At 33.0% G+C, this 22123-nt stretch overlaps 2 protein-coding genes across 2 annotated transcripts in view; one reads left to right on the top strand and one right to left on the bottom strand.

Moving 5' to 3' along the window:
* The window catches only part of LOC110994069 (RNA helicase aquarius), a 51219-nt gene that overhangs the window by 17192 nt on the left and 11904 nt on the right, over positions 1-22123 (top strand). The window contains exons 7-13 of the mRNA XM_022260558.2: positions 13085-13198; positions 13929-14032; positions 14985-15096; positions 16242-16455; positions 18623-18671; positions 19431-19666; positions 21452-21669. Coding sequence (XP_022116250.2) covers positions 13085-13198; positions 13929-14032; positions 14985-15096; positions 16242-16455; positions 18623-18671; positions 19431-19666; positions 21452-21669 — 1047 coding nt within the window. The remainder of the gene's footprint in view (positions 1-13084; positions 13199-13928; positions 14033-14984; positions 15097-16241; positions 16456-18622; positions 18672-19430; positions 19667-21451; positions 21670-22123) is intronic.
* Positions 5135-11019, bottom strand: LOC123689551 (probable G-protein coupled receptor Mth-like 4). The gene is made up of 8 exons (XM_045630097.1): positions 10671-11019; positions 10216-10380; positions 9186-9301; positions 8242-8320; positions 7594-7754; positions 7145-7283; positions 6730-6819; positions 5135-6335 (listed from the first exon to the last, which is right to left on the bottom strand). Exons 1-8 carry the CDS (start codon positions 10934-10936, stop codon positions 6116-6118), a joined length of 1236 nt encoding a protein of 411 aa, XP_045486053.1. The 5' UTR covers positions 10937-11019; the 3' UTR covers positions 5135-6115.

Raw genomic sequence — 22123 nt, 5'->3', positions numbered from 1 at the left:
GTGCCTTTGGTCAAATTATGACCCAGTGCTTTGATACCTACTATTTTATTTCACAGACCCCAAGTAGTTTAATTACTAACGGCTGTTTGTTGTACTGTCTACATTACCCTTATTGTATGGAATCCAATAGAATATTTTACCTTAAACTAAATTGTTATTAAAACAATTATTCCATAATACTTTATAATGATTCAGACTTCATTTCCAAAAACAAATTTTTGACGGAATATAGTTAATTCCTAAAAAAACAATTATTCCAAATTTAACCAATTATTCATACAGGTTCATTCATAGTCTTTAAACGTCTAAAACAAGAAGAAATTTTCCTTCCATATGATCGTGCATTAATTGTGGTTTGAACTCCCTCAGGCTTCGACTACAAGCTTAAAGTCCTAGCTACTAATCTTAAACTGCTTCTTTTATTATTATTGAACACGTTGTAAAACAGCAATAAATTGAAAAACAAAGAATCGTTTAAACGTTATTTTTATTATGAAATTATACTTTTTTATTAGAGCGACATTTAAATCTTAAATTAACTTAATTTATTAAATGCTTAATACTATTAAGGATTGATTAGTATAAACAGGAGGGAGAGGGCGCTACTGAGACGCGGTAAACAACACAGTCCGTATAAAAAGTTACTAAAAATTATAATAAAAGTGAATTTAGTGATAACAAAATCGTACAAATGACTATAAACTAGTGATTAAGTCTATATAGTGAAGGCAAGACTCTAAGTTAACGAACAATACAGAAAAATCCACAAAAATCTGAAGTGTAAAGAAACAACAATTTCGAAGCTCTTCAAGTCTACTCTCGCTAATCCAAGAACTTAAACTGTACCAGTGCTAACTTATGAAAGTGCCGAAGACCCGGAGTGCAAATAAATAGTGGATGGTGAAAATTATCTCGTTTTTTGAGAAACATAACCTCACACCTGAATGAATCTGCAACTTCCCTTGTCATAGAATAAAGAATTGTAGTACAGCGCCATCTATTTGAAAAGAAACGCACTACCTTCGACTAGAATTGTTCGCTACAGAGCGTACAACAGATCAAATAATACTACCCAGTCCTACTAGAGGGCGCCACGAGTATCAAAACAAAAATAGTCACCATGGAGGAAATTATGAAAGCTTTAGAAAATATCCAAAAAGAACTGAACGCACAAAAAATTGAAATTCAGAAAAATGGTGAAAGGGTGACAGAACAAATAACACATAACATAACCAACAAACTAGAAGAAAAATTTACAATTCTGGAAGGAAAACACCAGATCTTGAATGAAAAAGTTGAACAACAAGAAAAAAGAATTCAATTTATGGAAAAACAAGCAAGACAAAGAAATATAATTTTCTTCGGTATTGAAGAGGACGAGACGTCGTACCATAGCTTGGAGAACAATATATTGCACTTTATAAATGAAAAACTGTCCTTAAAACTGAATTGCCGAGATATTCAGGAAACAAAGAGACTGGGAAAGAAAGGTGATAAACCCCGGCCAATAAAGGTGACTTTTTCTACCCTTGGTTTAAAGGTCAGTATTCTCAAGCAAAAAAGATTATTGAAAGATACCCAATACTATTTGAACGAAGACTACCCTAAATACATATTGGAAAAAAGGAAAGAATTACAAGAAGAAGCGAATAAAGAGCGTGAGAAAGGAAATAAAGTCACAATAAAATACGATAAACTCATTGTACTAAAATCAAACAACAAAAGATCACTGGCGAATTCACCAGAGTCAGATCCCAAGTCTCAAGGACTAGTTGGTAACAACACGAGAGCCACCAAGAAAAACAAAATAAACCAATCCAACCCATCTTTACCTCGATCAAACAGTGTCTCAGAAGGAATTCTAAAACCAAGCATACTAAGCTACCTAGCGAAAAATAACGCCAATAAACAAATCAACGACAAAACAGCCAGTAGCTTACACTCATAGCAATTAACAATCCCCTCCCTCAAAGATACAACATCTAATAAATTTCAACTAAACGACGAAAACCATCTTCCAACCCGGCTGGTCACCGTGGAAGATCAAGACCAAAACCCTCTAAAGAAAAAACTTCAACATTCTTCAACGAAAGAAACTAAATCCCTAGAAATACTTAACTCAACTAAAAAGAAGAAAGACCAGCTCTACATATTATCTTACAACGTCAGAACTTTATCTACCTACGAACGCCTAATTGAACTTAGCGAAGCAATCACTAGAGTCAAATACGACATAATTGGATTGTGTGAAATAAGAAGGGCGGGTACCCGGATAGAAGAATACAATAATTTCGTACTATGTCACACAGGACACACACCTGGCAAATATGGAGTCGGTTTCATAATAAATAAAACACGTAAGAACTGGATTGAAAGCTTCTTGGGCATAAACGAGAGAGTAGCATTATTAAACTTAAACATACAAGGAATGTCCATGTCGATTATACAAATATACGCACCGACTGAAACTGCGAGTGAAGAAGAGATTAACACCTTCTACTCGAATATTAATAGAGCCCTAGACCAAGCTCATAAAAAGTATATAATAATGGGCGACTTTAACGCGAAAATAGGACAACCGCGAAAAGAAGAACACCTAATAATGAAACCAAACGGGTATGGGGAAAGAAACCAGAGAGGTCAGAGGCTAATTGATTTTGCCCTTGAACACAACCTTGCCATCTTAAATACTTTCTTTCACAAAAAACCAAACCAAAGATGGACCTGGCGATCACCAAATGGTAAATACAAAAATGAAATAGATTACATTTTGTCAAATCAACCAAATATCCTTCAAAACATAGAAGTTTTAAATCTGAACTACCCGTCAGACCACAGGGCAATCAGAGCAACAATGTCTCTCACAAAGCAAAAGAAAAAACGCACAACGTACAGAAGTAACCGACTTTCATCACTGAAAACTGAAGAAGAAATGAGATCTTACAAACAAAACATAGCATCTCAGTTACAGGATATAAATAAATGCCAAGAAAATACACCAGTACAGTATTTCTATGACACATTAACTAAGGCTATAACCCAGAGTTTACAGGACGCTCGAACATCCAACGAAGTACCAAAAAGTAAACATAAAGTTCTAAAAGAGCGTACTCTAGCACTTATCAAGAGAAGACAAGAGTTACAACATGCTAAGATAAAAACTCGAGCCTCAAGAAACGAACTATCAGCTCTATACAAACTAATAAGTAAATACATCAAACATGATTACAAAAACTACAGATCGAAAACTATAAAAAACCACTTGGAAAAAGCAGGAAGCTCAAAAAAGGCCCTTAAAGAATTAAGAACAAATAAATATTGGATAGAAGGCTTAAACAGCAAAGACAAAATTGTAAATAATCGCAAAGAAATTATAGATGTAGCAACCCACTTCTATAAAACCCTATATAAAGCCCAAGGAAACGAGCAAACTAGCTATAGAAATGCAAATGACACTTACTCTACAAATAAGAGCGGAAACATAACACCAATAACTGAAAGAGAAGTCACGCAAGAAATAAAAAGGCTAAAGCTCGACAAAAGCCCTGGACCAGACGGCATTACAAATGAAGCCATAAAGGTTGCCTGGCCGCTACTGACTCCCCCACTAACATATTTATTTAACCTTGTATTAAAAACTGCCGAAATACCGTCGCAGTGGACGGAGTCGGAAATTATCTTAATTTACAAAAAAGGGGACTCAAAAGATATCACAAACTACAGGCCTATTAGCTTAGTCTCATGTATTTATAAACTGTTTTCCTGTATAATTAACAAAAGAATAAGTGTCGCAATAGAAGCACAGCAACCAGTCGAACAAGCAGGCTTCCGCAAGCGCTTTTCAACAATAGATCATATACATACTCTCGAACAAATAATAGAAAAATATCAAGAGAAGCAAAGAACACTCTACATCGCATATGTCGATTATAAAAAAGCTTTCGATACTGTGTCACATTCAAGTATCTGGACCGCTCTGCAAGCTCAAAAAGTTGAACAAGAATATATAGATATAATCAGAAACATCTACAAAGGTAGTACAGCAAAAATAAAGCTGGAATCCACTGGCCCTACGTTTTCCATCGAAAGAGGCGTAAAGCAAGGCGACCCCCTGTCTCCAAAACTATTTATATCTATCTTAGAGTCAATAATAAGAAGATTCAACTGGGAAAAGACAGGACTAAACATCAATGGCAAGTATTTATCCCACCTACGCTTCGCAGATGACTTGGTTCTGATGTCAGAATCAAGCACACAATTACAAAGCATGATTGACTCACTGAACACAGCCAGTAAACAAGTAGGACTAGAAATGAATCTCTCGAAAACCATGGTCATGACAAATAGTATACAGAAAAGAATATCAGTGGAAAACGAAACTCTGAATTATACAGAAAATTACATCTACCTCGGAAAACAAATGGGCTTCAGCAGAAAACAAAACGAACTAGAAGCAGAAAGAAGAGTGCAAAACACTTGGAACAAGTACTGGTCCTTAAAAGAGATATTCAAAAGCAACATGCCAATAAATGTTAAAACAAAAGTCATGACGTCATGCCTCCTACCTTGTCTAACATACGCTTGTCAAACTTGGAAATATACATCTAAATTAAAAAGCAAAATCACTACCTGCCAACGAGGAATAGAACGAAGTATGCTGAATATTAAAAAGATGCAAAAAATACGTCACACAAAAATTAGAGAAACCACAAAAGCGACTGATGCTCTAACCTACGCTAAGAAATTGAAATGGAAGTGGGCTGGGCACGTAGCGAGGTTAAAGGACGAGAGATGGACTAACAGGGTAACAACGTGGAAAGGTCCAATCGGCAAACGTCCCAAAGGCAGACCGCTCACAAGATGGGCAGACGAGCTGATAAAAACAGCTGGTACCTGCTGGCCGCAAATAGCTCAAGATAGAGACTCATGGAGTTCTTTAGAGGAGGCCTTCACCTTCACTTGAGGAGGGGTTCATGCAAAACAAACCTAGTTATACATTTAAACTATTTTCTAAATTAATTGGAAACAAGTGTAATTAATGTCTTTACTATTATTTCTTTCTTTCTTAAAACTACACATGTAACCTGAAAAAATTGCATGAAATAAAAGGTTTATTATTATTATTATTTTAGTATAAACTTATTATTATGTACATTCTAATGAATTGTTCAAATATGGCACATAGGTATAAATATAAACATTATGAAATATATTATATAAACGTATGAAATGTTTTGTAAATTTTTTCCTAATTCTCAGTTTTATCAGTTTTGTGTATAAGTTATCGTATCGACTAGGTATCTTTGAAACTCCTATTTATAAGTACAATTATTATTTTAAATACAATTTACTTATATAATTAATAATTATCCAGTGGCGCAAATTAAAAAACAATTAACTTATTATAATTATTCGTCCACCGCACGAGCGAGTGTTATATACACACATAGACAGAATGCAGAAGAAACAAAAAACTTAACTGATAAGAGTCGCACGCTAAAGGCAAATCTGTTACTGTTATATAAATATTACAATTTAAATGATTTTGAAACACAATTGTAACCATTAAAGAGTTTCATGTCGTTGGTTATATAAAACATTAGACAAAATTATTTAATCATTAACATCTCTTATCACAGACGCGATCCGTATTTTGATTGACCAATCACAATCCAGCGAATCTTTATACAATTTCACCTCACTGTCTTTCAGCGTAGCGCAATCACAACTGGATAGAAAGATACAAACGAATAAAAGAATAACATAATCATGGTAGCACATTAAAATTATTAGATAAAATACATTCAATTAAATGAAAATGATTTGATCTAATCTAATTGATCGTTTTTAAAACGTCGTTTGTAAAACATACAATTTTATCAGAATAAATAATGATTTTTGAAATATTTTATAATATTTCAATGTAAAATAATATTATTTATAGCTGCTTTTGATTGAATATAACTAAACTCTATTAACATACACTTAAGAATATTAGTAGTAGTAGTTAGTAGTAGTTTTTAACCGTGTTAAATCTGTCCTCTGGCCTTGTAAGTGAATTCCCAGACCAGTCATGGTATCTTAATAGACACAAAGCCTTTCCAGCAAGATCTCTTCAAATATTATTATGTTTTTTATCGTCTAAAGGCACGTCAATGGTGTGTTGCACAACTTCTTCGTCGTCTTCTGCGATCGCCAGGTATCGCTCAACTATACCGGAAACGCAATCCAGGCAGCCTCTTTTGTATAGAGCTTTTAATACACGCTTTCGTAGCACGACTAGGACGATGAATATTAAGAGGCCTTGGATGAGGTTAAATATGTCCAAGAGTGTCCTAAAATAAAGAATTTTGTATCAGAATAAATGTAGAAAAAAATCCGAGCCCATACTCTGTAACCTCCAATAGCCATATCTAAATAATGAGTACAAAAATACATTTTGATCGCAAACTTGCGTCATTAGCACTATGAATATTATAAGAACAATATCTGAATTAACATAATTAATATAATATTATATTAAATGTTATATAATTAATATAAAAGGCCGGCAACGCACTCGCGAGCCCTCTGGCATTCAGGCCATGGGCGGTGGTATCACTTAACCGTTTGCCCCTACGAACAAAACACACACAGAAACACAAAATAAAAATAATCAAAAAATAAAAATAACAAAAAATTGTATTTGTAGCGAATTGAAGGCTGTTAATGTTTAATTATCTAACTTACCAAATGATATGTGGTTCGAAGAAAGTACTAATCATTTCAAATATCCAGGGCAGACCCATTATAATAAACATCTTTAATGTCATTCGGAACCTGAAAGAAAAGAAATCGTATTATATAATCATCATTATAAAACAAATCTTCGCCTTGACTTAATGGTTAACGATGGGACTAAGGCCCTGGTTAAACTAATATTCCAGTTGGTCTTCCCCATTGTGTGCTTACAGGCTTTCATCCATGAATACACAAGTTGAATAAAAATATTTATTGCATTTTAGGTAATAATGCAGTTTATAATGCATTGGATTTTTAAATAAAATTTGATTTCCGCCAAATTAATAATTTAGTTATAATTATAATTACTTTGTCGTATCTACATTATATATACTATTAAGTTATTTTGATAAACAATACATACTTATAACGCAATTCCTTGACGTGTGTTGATAGGAAGGTTTGTCTCCACAAGTAAACTGACAAGTAGAAAAATATACCTATATTTAGTGCCATGAGTATTGATAGTACACTATACATGTAGTACCATTGTTGCCTTTTATCTGGAAGTAAAAATAATAATAATCATGAAGTAGGTATTTAAAAAAATAAAGAACGTGTTTAAGGAAAAAAATTAAATCAGTACAGTCAAAACCGTTTACGACGACATCGCTTAGATCAACATACCGGTTATATTGACCAAAATCAAAGGCCCCGGCGGGTAAATGTATTTGGTACCTACCTACTTAATGACATCGTCGTCGGCTGTTACGACTATGAGGTTTTACGACCAAATATGATTTATCCCTTCGATGTCGTTATAACAGATTTTGACTGTATATGCAATAATTAATGAATAAAATAGCTCCTTACCGTAAAACCAACAAGTGTTGAGACCGATGCCTGGCTTTTGATGTTTTCCAGGGTGGAAGTTGATAATGGCCATAGCGATTGTGATAAGCGCGGGTGTGCCAAACGCGTAAAGAGCGTACCACGAAAAGGTGCGCCAGCCATAGTCGGGCACTGATGGACGTCTGCAATGACGTAATATCTGATAAATCAATGGCCCATGGAACATTTTTAAGTGCTGAGTAAATGACAGGAATGAAGACAATTTAGTAAAATAATTTAAAACAAAAATACGTTTATTTTAGAACATAAGATCATCTATCACTTATTCAACATCATTAAATTCGAACCTGTAGGCATCCCTACCCGTCGGCAAAGAAGACAGAGGGAGGCCGAGAGAAAAAGTCGGTGTAAAAAAACTCTCGGTACTACTCTTTTAAAAAAGTAAATCATCAAACAATACTACAATATTTAAAACAAATATAGCAAATTAATTAGAAGTAGCCTGCCCAGCACTAGACCCAGGCCCTTTTATCAACTAGATAATCGCTAACTTTAACGCAAGCCTTTTTATAATACAAATATGAGATGTAGAATTTAAATTGAAAATAAAATTATAAAATGCTCGTCTCCTCCTTAAAATTATAAATGGAGATTATTTCTAATACTTACTTGATTCGAAATAGAATCTGTATCGAGATGGAATTCATCCAGAAGAAACTTGATACCATAAAATAATAGGTCAGGAAGCCTGAAACATTTGTAATCGCTGGTAAATATTGTTAAAAATATTTGTATCGTTTATTCGTGATGAATTTAAATACACGCATTGTACACAATAACAATTGGTATTCTTAGTATGCCTCCGTTATAGATTGTATTAGTGAATTTATAACGTCACCATTTTGCATGGCAACGCGTCGTAAATAATACGGCGTCTGGAAATATTTTACAGCGTAAGAGATATTAAAAGTTTTTTACAAAAGTTTTTATTTTTAAATGTTTTCTATTCGGTATGTTATAAAATCTTAAGCCTTAATAGAGAAAAAAATTCGTATGGTGATCATATTAGGTTACGCTAAAGAGGAGTGTTCAGCACCCGAGGTCGGAGGTGATTGACTCCGGGTGTATGTATGCATTTAACACTCTCTCGTAGGGTGAAGGGAAACATTGTGAGGAATCCCGCATGCTTTAGTCTCAAAAACTTGATGGCCGCACTCAATTAAAAGTTTTCTATTTGTCTTATCAGTCATGTTGCATAGTATTAAATTATACATATATATTGTTGTTATTATATAAATTTCTTCTTCGTACACGCGTAAATATATTGAGCGGAAAAAAATGTTACTTACGATAAGATACGCAAGATCTAGTTATCAATAAGAATAAATAGAGGCTTTATCGTTACTCTCATAATTATTGTTGAAATTTAATTTATATCATTGCTTATATCCGTCATTGTCTACGATGTGCGTAGGAAGGCTGATCACGTACTTGTCTATGAAATAAAAATGATCAAAGAAACGGATGCAATCTGAAGCCAAGTATATAGGGTTGTAGCGACACTGAATTTATTATTTTAGTATATATATATATATAATGAACAATACAATTACCTCGAGCAGCGCATAAATTCATATCGGAATATTCCATGAGTTTCATTATGGCCAAAATAATTAGGCCCAGCGATAAACTCACGCAGAAACAAATAATGCTTTTGCCTTGTAAATCTCTAAAAAAAATTGCAAATTAGTTGCTATATTAGTTAAAACAGCATATTTATTATTAACATAAAATTATGTATTTCTTGTAATCTGCATCTTATAATGCATGAATTTGTTCCTGGCCTAACTAAAATCGTTTTAGTGCGTAGGCTCACCTTGAAATTACCTATAAGCAGACGATCTACCTCATGTCTACTACTAAATAATACACAATTGTATTGTTTTTTGGATTCAGATATAAATGATCCTTTGGACTGTCAACACAAACGAGTTCTTGACCGGTTTCACTATATTTGTTAGTCTAGCTTGTTTTCGTAGATCCAAGTATAAGGTATCTATTTCTGAGGCTCAGGTCATCGTTAAAATGACGTTTTATCAAGGAAGATTTCTATGAAATATTTTATACACAGTTACCTGATATGTACTAATTAAAAAAATATTAGAGAAACGAGACTTATCTTTCTCTGTTCAGCTGACTCAGAGATGTACAATTTATTTACTTAGAAAAAAAAACTCAAATTAGAAAACAAAATCTAAATTTCTGATTCAAAAACTGTCATGTTTAAAGTGCTTATGGGCGGCCTTACATTCGGCCCTTTTGTAGCGTTGTTCTAAATACAGAGTTAGATGTCTATACAAACATTCATCGTTTTATCTAAACAATTGCAAATATAAGCGATATTAAGCGCTTCATAAAAATATTCATAGGTTGTGAAAATCGTTCGTATTCATGTCATTTAAGTAGTAATAAAAAAATTTAACGTGTTTATTTTACTATGTATTAAACAATGCAGCGTAGAACTGGAATATATGTGTGTTTATGTTAATACTTAGTAACGCAGTTTAGTAATTTGTAAAAAATATGCTTAAATAATTTAAGATTACAAAAGATACAGTAAAAATATTAATTATTAGAACTTACCTTAGGATTGGTAATGCGCAGTATACTATAGCGGTTAAGGCAAGAAAAATTGCTGAAACTATCATGCAATAACTCAATACTAAGTTCGTCGTCGTCTCTTCCTGTACTTCACAAAGTAATAACAATTTTTGCGTGTTATTCGTAGTTTCATTTGCGGCACAAAATCTGAAATATTTTAATAACATCACACATCATATAATATGAATTTATTATTTGAATTCAAGGCTTGTAGATCTTTTAACTTTTTATCGAATGAATATTAAAATTCATATTTACAAAAAATACTAAATCGGTAATCATAATGAAATCTTGGTTGCTGTCGCAGAGTGAACACTGTTTTGAGAACAATTTCTCCTCACACATAGGTGTATGATAATAGTCACGCGCTTGGTGACATAAAATTATGTTATTCGTGAAAGGTGCATGTTGTATATATTATAACGGTTAATACTTACGTTCCCGCGTCTTGTAAGAAAGATTGATCTCCAAAAAATAAGGTGGCCGATGCATCATCGTTCACTGTAAAGTTGTAAACCGATTCAAATATTCTTACGGTAATGTCACAATTGAACCGTATAGGCTTTTTACTATCATTGACTGGATTTACACAGATTGCTTCATTTTCGTCCAAAATACCATCTTCTTCCAAACAGCAGTAGGTGTTTAGAGGGTCACTTAGAACTAAATTAAAACACGCGAGAACACACAGTATTCGAAACATTTTAAAACGTTCCGGACTAAGGTGAATGAACACGACCGACTTCTTCACCGACGCTTGATTCACTAAAATAAGTTCATATACGTGATCCGCGAAGTTCCTTAGCGCTGCTGGATTTTGGACCGTAGCACGTGGAAATAGCGGATGGTGTGGTAGAATTAAGTGGTTTCTATCGAGTGTAAACAAATGATTAAAAAAGATTTATATCGTACTGTTTCATTTTGTTATTTTGACTGTGTTTGGTCTGGTTTAGTGCAAAAGCCGGCTTTGCAAATGGTATTAATGGATATTACTGTGGTAATGGAGAAAGTAGACGTGTTTATACTACTTTTATATACTTCAAAGTTGTTCAACTCGTTATTATTTAATAATTTCTTTGGTAGTGAAAGAATCTTGTTCAGTTGCATACGCTACGTGCGCTTGCGCAGGTGATTTTTTATACACAAAATTAAAATTCAAGAACAGATTATTGGAAATTATTTTCATAAAAAATCCAAAAACAAATATACTTTTACGTAGGTATCTTTTACATACTTGTCATAAGATACATACATATTTATAGATAACCGAAAATAAACAGAGTCGTTGTTATGAAAGGACCTACAAAGGTACCTACTGCAATACAGAATTACGATAGAGATAACAAGTTTTATTTAAACAAATTATCTTTTTAATACTCATTAGTTTTTATCTATAATTAATATTGTCAAGGTTAGTATATCTTCATATAAAATGCTAAAATATTAAGATTTTTATTATTATATGGGGCTTGATAATTTAAAAACATATGTGAAACCAGATGGCTTGCGGTGCCGGTTATTTTTATCTACATATTTGATGAAGTATTTGTGTAGCATTAACTATGCTTTGATTTGACTTTGATTGACTAAAAATGTGTATTTTTACTTAAAATGTATGTTTCTATAGTTTCGCATACAATAAAAATTTATCAACTTCTAAACAACTGTCCATTACAACTTAGATACATTACAAATAAAATAAGTAGGTATAATTAATAATTAGGGATGCGAGGAGCCGCTTTATCGGAGAGAAAACATAAAAAAATACTAAAGATAAAGTGCATTACCAAATTCATAACATTAAACAACTATTACAATTAAAAATACAATACAAAAGAATATGAAAATCACGATTAAGCAAAATAGGATATGGTTAATAGGTTCTGTAGACTTTTAAAAGAGGTAGCCATTCGTATGGAATCGAGAAGCGCGATCTACAACTTTATGGCGGAGACCTTAATAGACTTGCTTAAAAGGAAGATCTCTGAGATGGACTTTACAAAATGCGTCTATCGGAGAATCGTACCATTCGTTCGAGAGTTCGGGTATTGAAAGGAGCAGTATTGGTCTAGTGACTTCGTCGTAGGTTTGATCCTCGGCTCTGCACTAATGGACTTTCTTTCTATGTGCGCATTTAACATTTGCTCGTGAAGAAAACATCCTGATGAAACCGGCATACTTTAGACCCAAAAAGTTGATTGCGTGCGTCTGGAGGCTTATCAGTGATCACCTACTTGTCTATTAGATAGCAAATAGTTGTAGGCCACTGATTTTTTATTTGATATTGAAAAGGAATAGAAGATGAAAGTGATGGCATAATAATAAAAATGTTCGTATATTTATACGAACATATTAGTCGCGATTTTAGTATCTACTTGTCAGATAAGTGTATCGTCGGCTTCTCTTACATTTGTCTGAATATAAAATTTATTTTGTCGAATTATCAGATGAAATTTTATCTCAATATTTATCAGCTAATTGCTGCAGTCTGCAGCTAGCAGACTCGGCCAAGCGTTGTTGTGGCTAAGGTGCCATCTGTTAGAATTGTATCAAATTATAGACAAATAATTTGCAATAAATTAAAATTGCGACTATAATTTGAGATTTAAACTATCCTATCTCTCAAGTTGGATCGAACTGCACATGGTGTGCGAATTTTATTATAATCGGTTAAGTGGTTTAGGAGTTCATTGAGGACAAACATTGTGACACGAGATTCATATATACATATTAAGATTGTTAGACATTTTTAACCTATCAAAGTTGGAGTTTTCACTTGATAAGCCACGAGGGCTTAGGTCGGGCTAATGTCGTGGAGTGATTTTGGTTTATTTGGTTATTTTTTTTACAGTTGTTGCAAATGTTAAAGTTCTACGCGCGGTTCGAAATAAGCGACGAGACTGGCGATCCCATGACTGATAAGGACATGGCACTGCAGCATTACTCAAGGATCACATCGCTTCAGGTCAGTAATTTTGATCGATTTTGAATCTTAAGTCTTCATGAGTAGCATTACCTACAAGATTTTACCTTCCTTCACTTTTTACGATCACGGACGGTTTTTTCCAGCGCTCAATGGGAATTGGAATTCGTTATCGTACATAATCTAGAAATAAATCGTTTTTATTTTATATATTTTTACAAGTATTTTTATAGTAATTTAAAAGACACACATACAGGCGTCTTTAAATAAATTGAATTTAAATAGGCCGCACTCAACACATGACCTTGATCTTGTCTAGATTTATATATATATACATAAATAATATTTTCGGATAGTAAATACACAAAATCACGTTCACGTGACTAATTTTAAAACAAGCGGAAAGGCCTAGTGATCTCCTTCCGGTTGAGTTATGACGATAACAAGATGTTATAATTGAATGAGTCGTGTATTACCAAAATTAGTCACAGTGGACGCAAATTCCGTCCCAAGTCACTTTTAGGGTATGTTTCACAATGTCCGGATAAGTTACAAATAAGCTATTTATTACTTATTGGTAGGATAAACAGTATTTTTGCGTTTCACGACTGTCAGGTAGCGCTATTCGTCATAAAAAGTGAAGTTTTTATTCGCAACTTTTATCTTCCGAATAATTTATGTGTTGCATAGCTATTTGGTACTTTATCCATACATTGTGAAACAGACCCTTAGTATTCTATATTCTATTTCGATTTTATCTTGAATTTTACAGAAAGCAGCATTTTCAAAGTTCCCCGATCTGCGACTATTCGCCCTTGCCAATGTGGCAAGCGTCGATACGAGGGAATCCTTACAAAAGCATTTTGGAAACTTGAGGTAACGTACAACATATATGATTGTTATAGTTGTAAGTACGTAATTCACTAACAATAAAAAGTATGTACATATAAGTTATCTACAAGTGAAAGAAAATTTTTAAATTCTTGTTGTAAATGTTTTCTTAACCTACAGATTACACTACAGTATTAATGACGTCACTAAGCGTTCTGATAATAATAGCAAAATGCAATATTATGTCAGATTAATTTCGTGCAAGTATACGTTTAACTTTCTTCTAATGGTATTAATTATCGGTCAGATCCATTTTCGCAGTTATTTATTCAAATTAAAAACAATTATAGTAATTTGTCACGGGAAAATCTATACCCTATACTAATATTATAAAGAACAAAGAATTGTTGAAAATGATTTTAATACTACACGGGTGAATATACCCGTGCGGAACAGGGCCCGCTAGTGCTTAATAATTTTTATTTTAACGTAAAATTTTCACGCTTTATAAACATTCAAAATCAGTTACTTTATTTACTTAAGTGTATGTAAAATGGAGTCTATTCTTGCTAATTACACTAATATGTTATAAATAATGTTATTAATCAATAGTTTATTTGCAAAGAAAGTGGTTTCTGCCCCATAAAAATAGGCAATGTAAATGTTATATTAATTATCAAAATATCATAATAATAAGAACAATTAAGTTATTTTTAATTGTTATCAAAACCTATTTTGTCTAAATACTCTCTCACTTATCACCTTGCCTTTAATGAAATCACCAAATATCTAATACAACTCTGAACTCTCAAGTAAGAAATTATATATTTACAATGTAACGTCGTTTAAACAAGCCGCTATTTTAGCTTAGTTTTAAGTTGTTTAGAATACAATAGAACATTATACAATTGCGTAATGCATGCCAAAGCATTGCTAATTTAATGAAATATTCAACCACAAACTGTACGTTGATGTATGAAGCTGTTACTTGTTCCAGTGATCGTGCATTACGCGCAATTGCAAATTATCTGAATCTCATACCACCTGAAGGCAGAGAGTCTGAGGCTGCTTGGCATCGTTTGGACAAACAATTCCTTCAGGAGTTATTGGTAAGTTCTTCTTCTTGCTTCTTTATAATTGTTTTTAATAGGTGGTGTCACACTAGGCGCTATAGTCAAAAGACTGATTGGTAGAATTAAAGTGTCTATAATCAGATCGTAAAAATTTTTTATGAAACTACTTTGGTTTATTAAAAAGAATGTTTTCCAATTTGTTTAAAGTTTTGCGTATAAGTTTTTTTAACTCGATGTGGTTTTGTAACCTTCGTGTCTTGCATGAAACCCTGGCCTCGTAAGGAGTATTTAGGTCACTGCTCATCATGGAAGCTGGTTTATCACGTGTTTTTATTTTGCCATCTCGAATATATTTAAAAAAACACTTTTTTACCGGATTGAAGCTATATAACTATAAACTTATAATTATTTAACATAAGTTTAAATTTATCCAACGTTTCGCGTGCTTTACAGCGTGCGTGGTCACAGTGACACAGTAATTATAAATTATCCGGTAAAAAAGTGTTTTCTTTAAATGTATAAAATATGTTAATAAAAGACATAACTATCATGAATATATATATTTTATACATGTGTCTTTACTAAGACATCGTGGAAGATAACGATCTAGCCTATCTTAAGACTAATAAGAAATTTAAGTCTAACCTAATTTACTAAAAAGGTTTTTTATCATAAGAAAGTGTCCAATAACACTACTTACAGTCTCGATTAAAGGGAAGACATTCTGTTATTATGTTCTATTTTTTCACTCACCATTTAGCACTTAATATTAACGTACACTAACACTAATTCACTAGTCCAAATGGTAAAACTCTTTCTTAAATCTTATCATACATTATCATTTACATAATCAAAAAGCTTTTGTGAGAATTTTGGGTCATATTTTTATGGGGCTAAATAAATCTAGTAGGTAATATGGTTAACGATTTAATTCGGTTCTGTTGTTTATTAGCGGACTATATATTGTTCACAGGCCTTTTTTGTCACTCCTTTTTTGGGGGCACGTTAATTGTCAAAAGTTGTAAGTCCTAATTTTAGTGGGAAAGAACAACTTGAAAATATCTAAAGTTTGCCATAGAGACTGAAGAAATTTCCTTTACTGTGTGATTATACATATACATATATAGAGAGAGACCTGATAACAAAAACAGACAAAGTAAAATATTCGGTATTTTCTATAGATTTCCCGACATGAACGCCGCATATCACAGTTGGAAGAGCTGAACTCTATGCCCCTATACCCCACGGAGGAAATAATATGGGACGAAAATGTCGTCCCAACTGAAATCTACAGTGGCGAAAACTGTCTCGCACTGCCTAAGCTGAATCTACAATTCCTCACGCTCCATGATTATTTATTAAGGAATTTTAACCTGTTTCGTTTGGAGAGTACATGTAAGTATTCATATTGTTCAATTATATATTATATTAATTATATGTTATATATAAACCCATCTCGGCGTTGGGAGGCATCTATAATGTTTTTTATAGTGGTATTTCCGGAAGAAAAGAGTCGGCAACGCACTCTCGAGCTTCTGGAATTGAGACTGTCCAAGAATAGCGATATCACTTAATATCTGTAAGCGTCCTACCGGTTTGCTCCCGGTTTTATTAAATAACTATAATGCCAGAATTACAATAGCAAAATTTTACAAACAACTAATAGCAACAAGATGGTGGCTATTAGTTGTTTGTTAAATTTTGATTACTTTTGACGTTATCCGTATGTTTGGATTCTTCGTTAAAAGTTACGAAATTTTCTCTTGGTAAACATTTCAAAGGACTGAGCACTCTAGGCGATCGAAATAATAGCATTATTATACTAGCAGTTGGTCGCGAATTCTATCATTTATTTCTTTGTGCGTAACTTGTACGTATATAACGGGTCCCAGGACACTGCTTCGTCATCATTCTTAATAGCTATTTTTTTATCTTAACATATATTGTACGTTCTATACTTGAGTTTCATCATATAAAAGATCAGTCATAGATTTTTAGTTGTGTCATCATTGAATGAATATATAATAGCATGAATGGGCGATTAAGCTTCATTAATCTGCACTGCATTACGCATTTATAGTATCAAAGCGTAACTTTGAAACATCGCAAATTGATATGTCTGTATTTAAATAGTTAGTATTCTCAGAACGATTACCAATAATGATATAATCCCTTTAGGTAAATATTATACTTCCTCAATACATAAATGCATACACAGTGATAAGAATGTTTTTAAGCTTGTTTTTCGGTATAAACGCATTTACAAAACTCGATTTTTGCAATCGTGATTTAGCGTCTTTTGTTTTTATGTTCGTTAAAGATTTTTATGTAAATGCATTGGTTGTCTGCAAGAGGCCGTTGGAAAGCGATTGCCCTAGTTGCACTACTTTTCATTTAATTATGTCAACTGTATTATATTTGTGTAGGCAACGGAGTGTTAATAAATAAATAAATGTGTAAGTACGTTTCTTTTCAAACAAACACAAATAATACCAAAAAATTAATCAATAATTGTACCAGTTATTTAATGAATAACAGGCTCTTTTGAATTCTTCCCGTTTTAAACGGATTAAACATTACAATATCCGGAGCTGGATCGGAAGTGAGCTGATGGGTATTAAAGAGATCATTGTTATATTCCTATCTCGAACGTAATCCGCTGTTTTCCTGATTTTGTATGTGCTTAACCAACATTTTTGGTATTATTGTTTTTTTTAAATCTATGTTTACCTAAATTTATTACATTTTAGATAAAATACTTTGTAACCTATTCCGTAGATTTAGTACATGCATTTATTATGAATGATGTGGTAAACTATAATACATAAAAAAATATAAAGTATACATCTTATTTCGTTTATAAAATGTGCGACATATGCTTATGTATACGATCATTGAATTCTAGCATCAGCTGATTTTGGTGATTTTACCTTATAAGGATATTAGTTAGTTTTAATGTGAGAAGATTGCATCACATTCTTGACCGACTTTAAAGCTGAAGAAGCTTTACAATACGATACGTATTCTTTTGATGATTTGTTTTCTAAGTTTAAAATACCCTCGCAATGTTTGCCTTAACGCAGCTATTTGAACACATGACCTCAGAGTTGATTGACACGCTTTAGCCACTAGTCCAACACTTATTTAATCTATACTAAAACCGCCACACAACTACTACGAGTTACACCTTAATTTGTCACAATTGACGTCAAACTAAATTTATGATTTTATTAATAAAACTATCATGTGGTCAATTGAATCTTAATAAATTCTTGGTAGAAATCATTCATTAAACGTTTGGTTTCCTTATTTTTACGTTCTATATACGTCATACGTAAATCTCCGAGTCTCCGACTATGGACTGGTCAAAGGTATTTCAGACTAATTATATTGGTGTTTAGTATTAACTATGACTCATGTACGTATCACTCATGCATTAAATCTAATATTGGAAGATGTATGTTCTACAAAAAATAACTTAGATTGAAGAGAAATATCAATTTCACTTAGACTTTGTGGCATTTGTTAAGATATTTTAAATATATTCTTATATTTGTTTCAGATGAGATTCGTCAAGACATAGAGGATGCGGTCTATCGATTGGCGCCATGGTAATTATGTTTTAATTGTTTATTTGTATTACACGCCATCTGATGACATTTTGATTAGCCCTTCTCTTCATTAAGATAAGGAATGCAACAGAGAAATTACTGTCTCTTGCCACGTTAGTTATAGATTCTAGTACAATGCGTGTTGATGACTTGATTGAAATTTATTTAAATAATTAATATAAGACATATCATAATTATTCAAAGATCATCATACCATAATCATACTGTCTGAATCTGACTGAAATTTTAATGAAAAAATAATCGCAAATAATTGTTCCATTACGCTTTACATTTTTAATAAGCGGGTATTGCCCGCTTATTAAAAATATTCGAAGTCGTCTTGTGTATATAATATATAGCTAGTTTAATAATGTATGTTAAAAATGTAAGTCGTAAATTGTCTAAACAAAGAATTAGTAATCGCTATTACATAATGTACCTGAAAACCTCATAAACATTATGTGATTGGTTTAAAATGACGTCAATTCGATATATAAGTTTTTTCTATTCTTCTCCACTTTGCTGTTTCGTTAAAATCTTAAGTCTCTCACAGTTAACCGCCATGCTTCGCCTACTGCAACGTCCACTTTAAGAACGCTTTTTAATAAAACAACAGTTACCTAAATTAATCTAATCATATCTGGAATCCTATGACTGTCTAGTTTTTTAATTATTTTCTTAATTCAATCATTTTTTACAGTGTTAGTCCTTATTTAGCCTACATTTGAATGTATGCTTCTATTATATTTTTCTATGCAGGCGCGCAGAAGACGACAGCGTATACTTCGGCGGTTGGGCGAGAATGGCCCATCCAATACAGAGCTTTGCTGTGGTCGAAGTGGCCAAGCCGAATATCGGCGAGAAAGCCCCTTCCAGGGTACGAGCAGATCTCACAGTCACTCTTAGTGTTCGACGAGAAATCAAGCAAGAGTGGGAAAATTTAAGGAAACACGATGTCTGCTTCCTTGTTACTGTTAGACCTACTCAGAGTATAGGTAAGAATATTTAACGAATATCGCTTAAAAGTTTTTGTTGTGCCGCAACGATTGTGATTTGTCAAACGGTTATGTAATGACTTATCTGTTCGCGCGTCAACGGGCTGTTGACCAATCACAAGCAGACGAAGGGTACGATAGTCTCGTTCCCTTAGAACGATCATTACGTATACGTCGTTCGTCGAAAGTTGTTAGTTACTACAAGAATTATATTCGAACTAATAATAAAATGTTAATGTTTGAATAATAAAATTTTCCATGCAAACGTTATTTATGAATGTTTCATTACGGTGCAGTAACAACTAGTTCCAAGAGAAGTGTTAATCTCGTGGCTTGCACCCTCAGGGATGAGGGTAGTAAATTCGAATCCCGACTGTGCACCAATGGACTTTTCTATGCGTATTTAACGCGTGAAGGAAAACATTGAGAGAAAGCATTAAGACCTACTTGTCTATTAGAAAGACCGGCAACGCACTCGCGAGCTCTCATTAGGTGAGCCTCCTGCCCGTTTGCCCCATGTTTAAAAAAAATAATGATTTGTTATTATCCGTTATAAGTGCGAGGAAGAACATTTTGATAAAAAAAATGTTTTTGTAATTGAATGCATTGCTTTTGACCTACTTAATAACTCTACTATAACATAATACATACGGGTGAACCCTCCTAATCAGATGCGTGTAAAATCTCTTAGTTATTAATGTGTCATGACGTGACCATATACGTATTAAATACTACGCTTAATTAAACGCACATGGCGTGATTCACAAGTGGATTAATCGAAACCTATTTAAAATAGATTCCTAACGATTTGTCGCACCTCCTCATGTTTTTTATTGCCTGGTACTTTGGTTGAAGTCACAATGTTATATGAGGCAAAATATTGCAATTTTTTTTTGCATTCAGAAAGGCGTGTGAACTTCATAATTCAGTCTGAAGTTCCGAGTTTTTTCACACGTTAAAATGTTTGATTAAAACCCATCACGCAAACCCATCCCGAAAGTCTGTCAGTTTTAATTTACGACAACTTAGACCAATAATAAACGTCTGGTATGAAATTAGAAATAGGAAATCTTAATGAAGCTAATTTAATTACGAACTTTGCATCATCGTTTTAATAGATTTTTAGTGCAACATTAACCCTTTTTTTCAAATTAATTAAAGTTATGAACACCTGTTATATCAATGAACCCACATCTTAATTTTGTAATACATAACATTCGGCATTTCGCATGTCTTTAGTAAAAACGATTTTGCGGTATCCTTACAAGGCTTTTCTTTACTTTAGTGAGCAAGTGTTAATTTGCCAATTGAAAACAGCGTCCACATTGGTTTTTTCTTTATCATAAATGTCAATAGAGTGCCATGCCTAGAGAATCTAACACTGTGTCATTAAACAGGTATGATATCATTTAATAACGAAACATTTACGAAGTTAAGTTTATGGTAAATGTATGATATCATAATCTGGGTACATTACAATTGTTAGCCTAAGATCAAGGATAAGTGTTTCGGTTAAATTTATGTAAATTTTTTTAGAGTTGAACGAACTGTCATCAGTCATGTATTGTTTTGATCTTACGAGACAAGCTTGCTTGCTATGTAGTAAAAAACTTGGGTTAAACATTCTTTGCATTACGAGAAAGATTTCTAAAGCATTTTGTCTTTAATAAATTAAAATAATTCAAAGAATAAGAAATCTCATATATGCAACCTTTTTTGTTTGATAAGCTTTCTATTTATTTAAGTCTAGACTATTACGACTAAGTACACATACCATTATTGTAGGAACGAAATATGACTACAAAAAGAGTATGGTGGAGCAAGCGGGAATCGTGTACGTCCGCGGCTGTGAAGTTGAAGGTATGCTGGATGCATCAGGACGGGTCATCGAGGAAGGTCCAGAGCCGAGGCCGGAATTAGAAGGGGATTCCAGGACATTCCGTTTATTACTGGATCCAAACCAGTACAGGGTTGACCTTGACCGTGCGAGCAAAGGTCAAGAGGTAAGTATCATAAAACATATGATTTTTTTATAAAATAACAAATGGGCAAGAGGCTCCATTATGGAAGCACGGAAGGCTTGTAATCAAGTAGCAAATCTGACATGATGCAACTCTTAAGCCAATTTACTCTAAGCAAACTGCAATCCTAATTTCCTTAAAAAAAACAAATTAATAAGTATACTTTATACACATATAAAGCTACGGATAAAGCTAACACGTTTTTCTCTGTAATTGTTTGTTGTTGTTTGTATGTTTATTTACAGCCTTTGCACTAGGAATTAAAAAAAACAGCATTGATTTAACCGCAAATTCATTCATAGATGTCGTTGAAACTACGCTCTCTTTTCTGTTTAATGTTTAATAATGACAAAAATTTTAATTACTTATGAGAATAAGTTCTAATTCTGAAATTTCCGAAGTTGATAGTTCATATTTTTAAAATAGATTCCTCTTA

The sequence above is a fragment of the Pieris rapae genome, chromosome 11, assembly GCF_905147795.1.
Source record: "Pieris rapae chromosome 11, ilPieRapa1.1, whole genome shotgun sequence".
Taxonomy (NCBI): Eukaryota; Metazoa; Arthropoda; class Insecta; order Lepidoptera; family Pieridae; genus Pieris; species Pieris rapae.
Note: the sequence above shows the minus strand (reverse complement) of the source record. Positions and strands in the feature narration are given on the sequence as shown.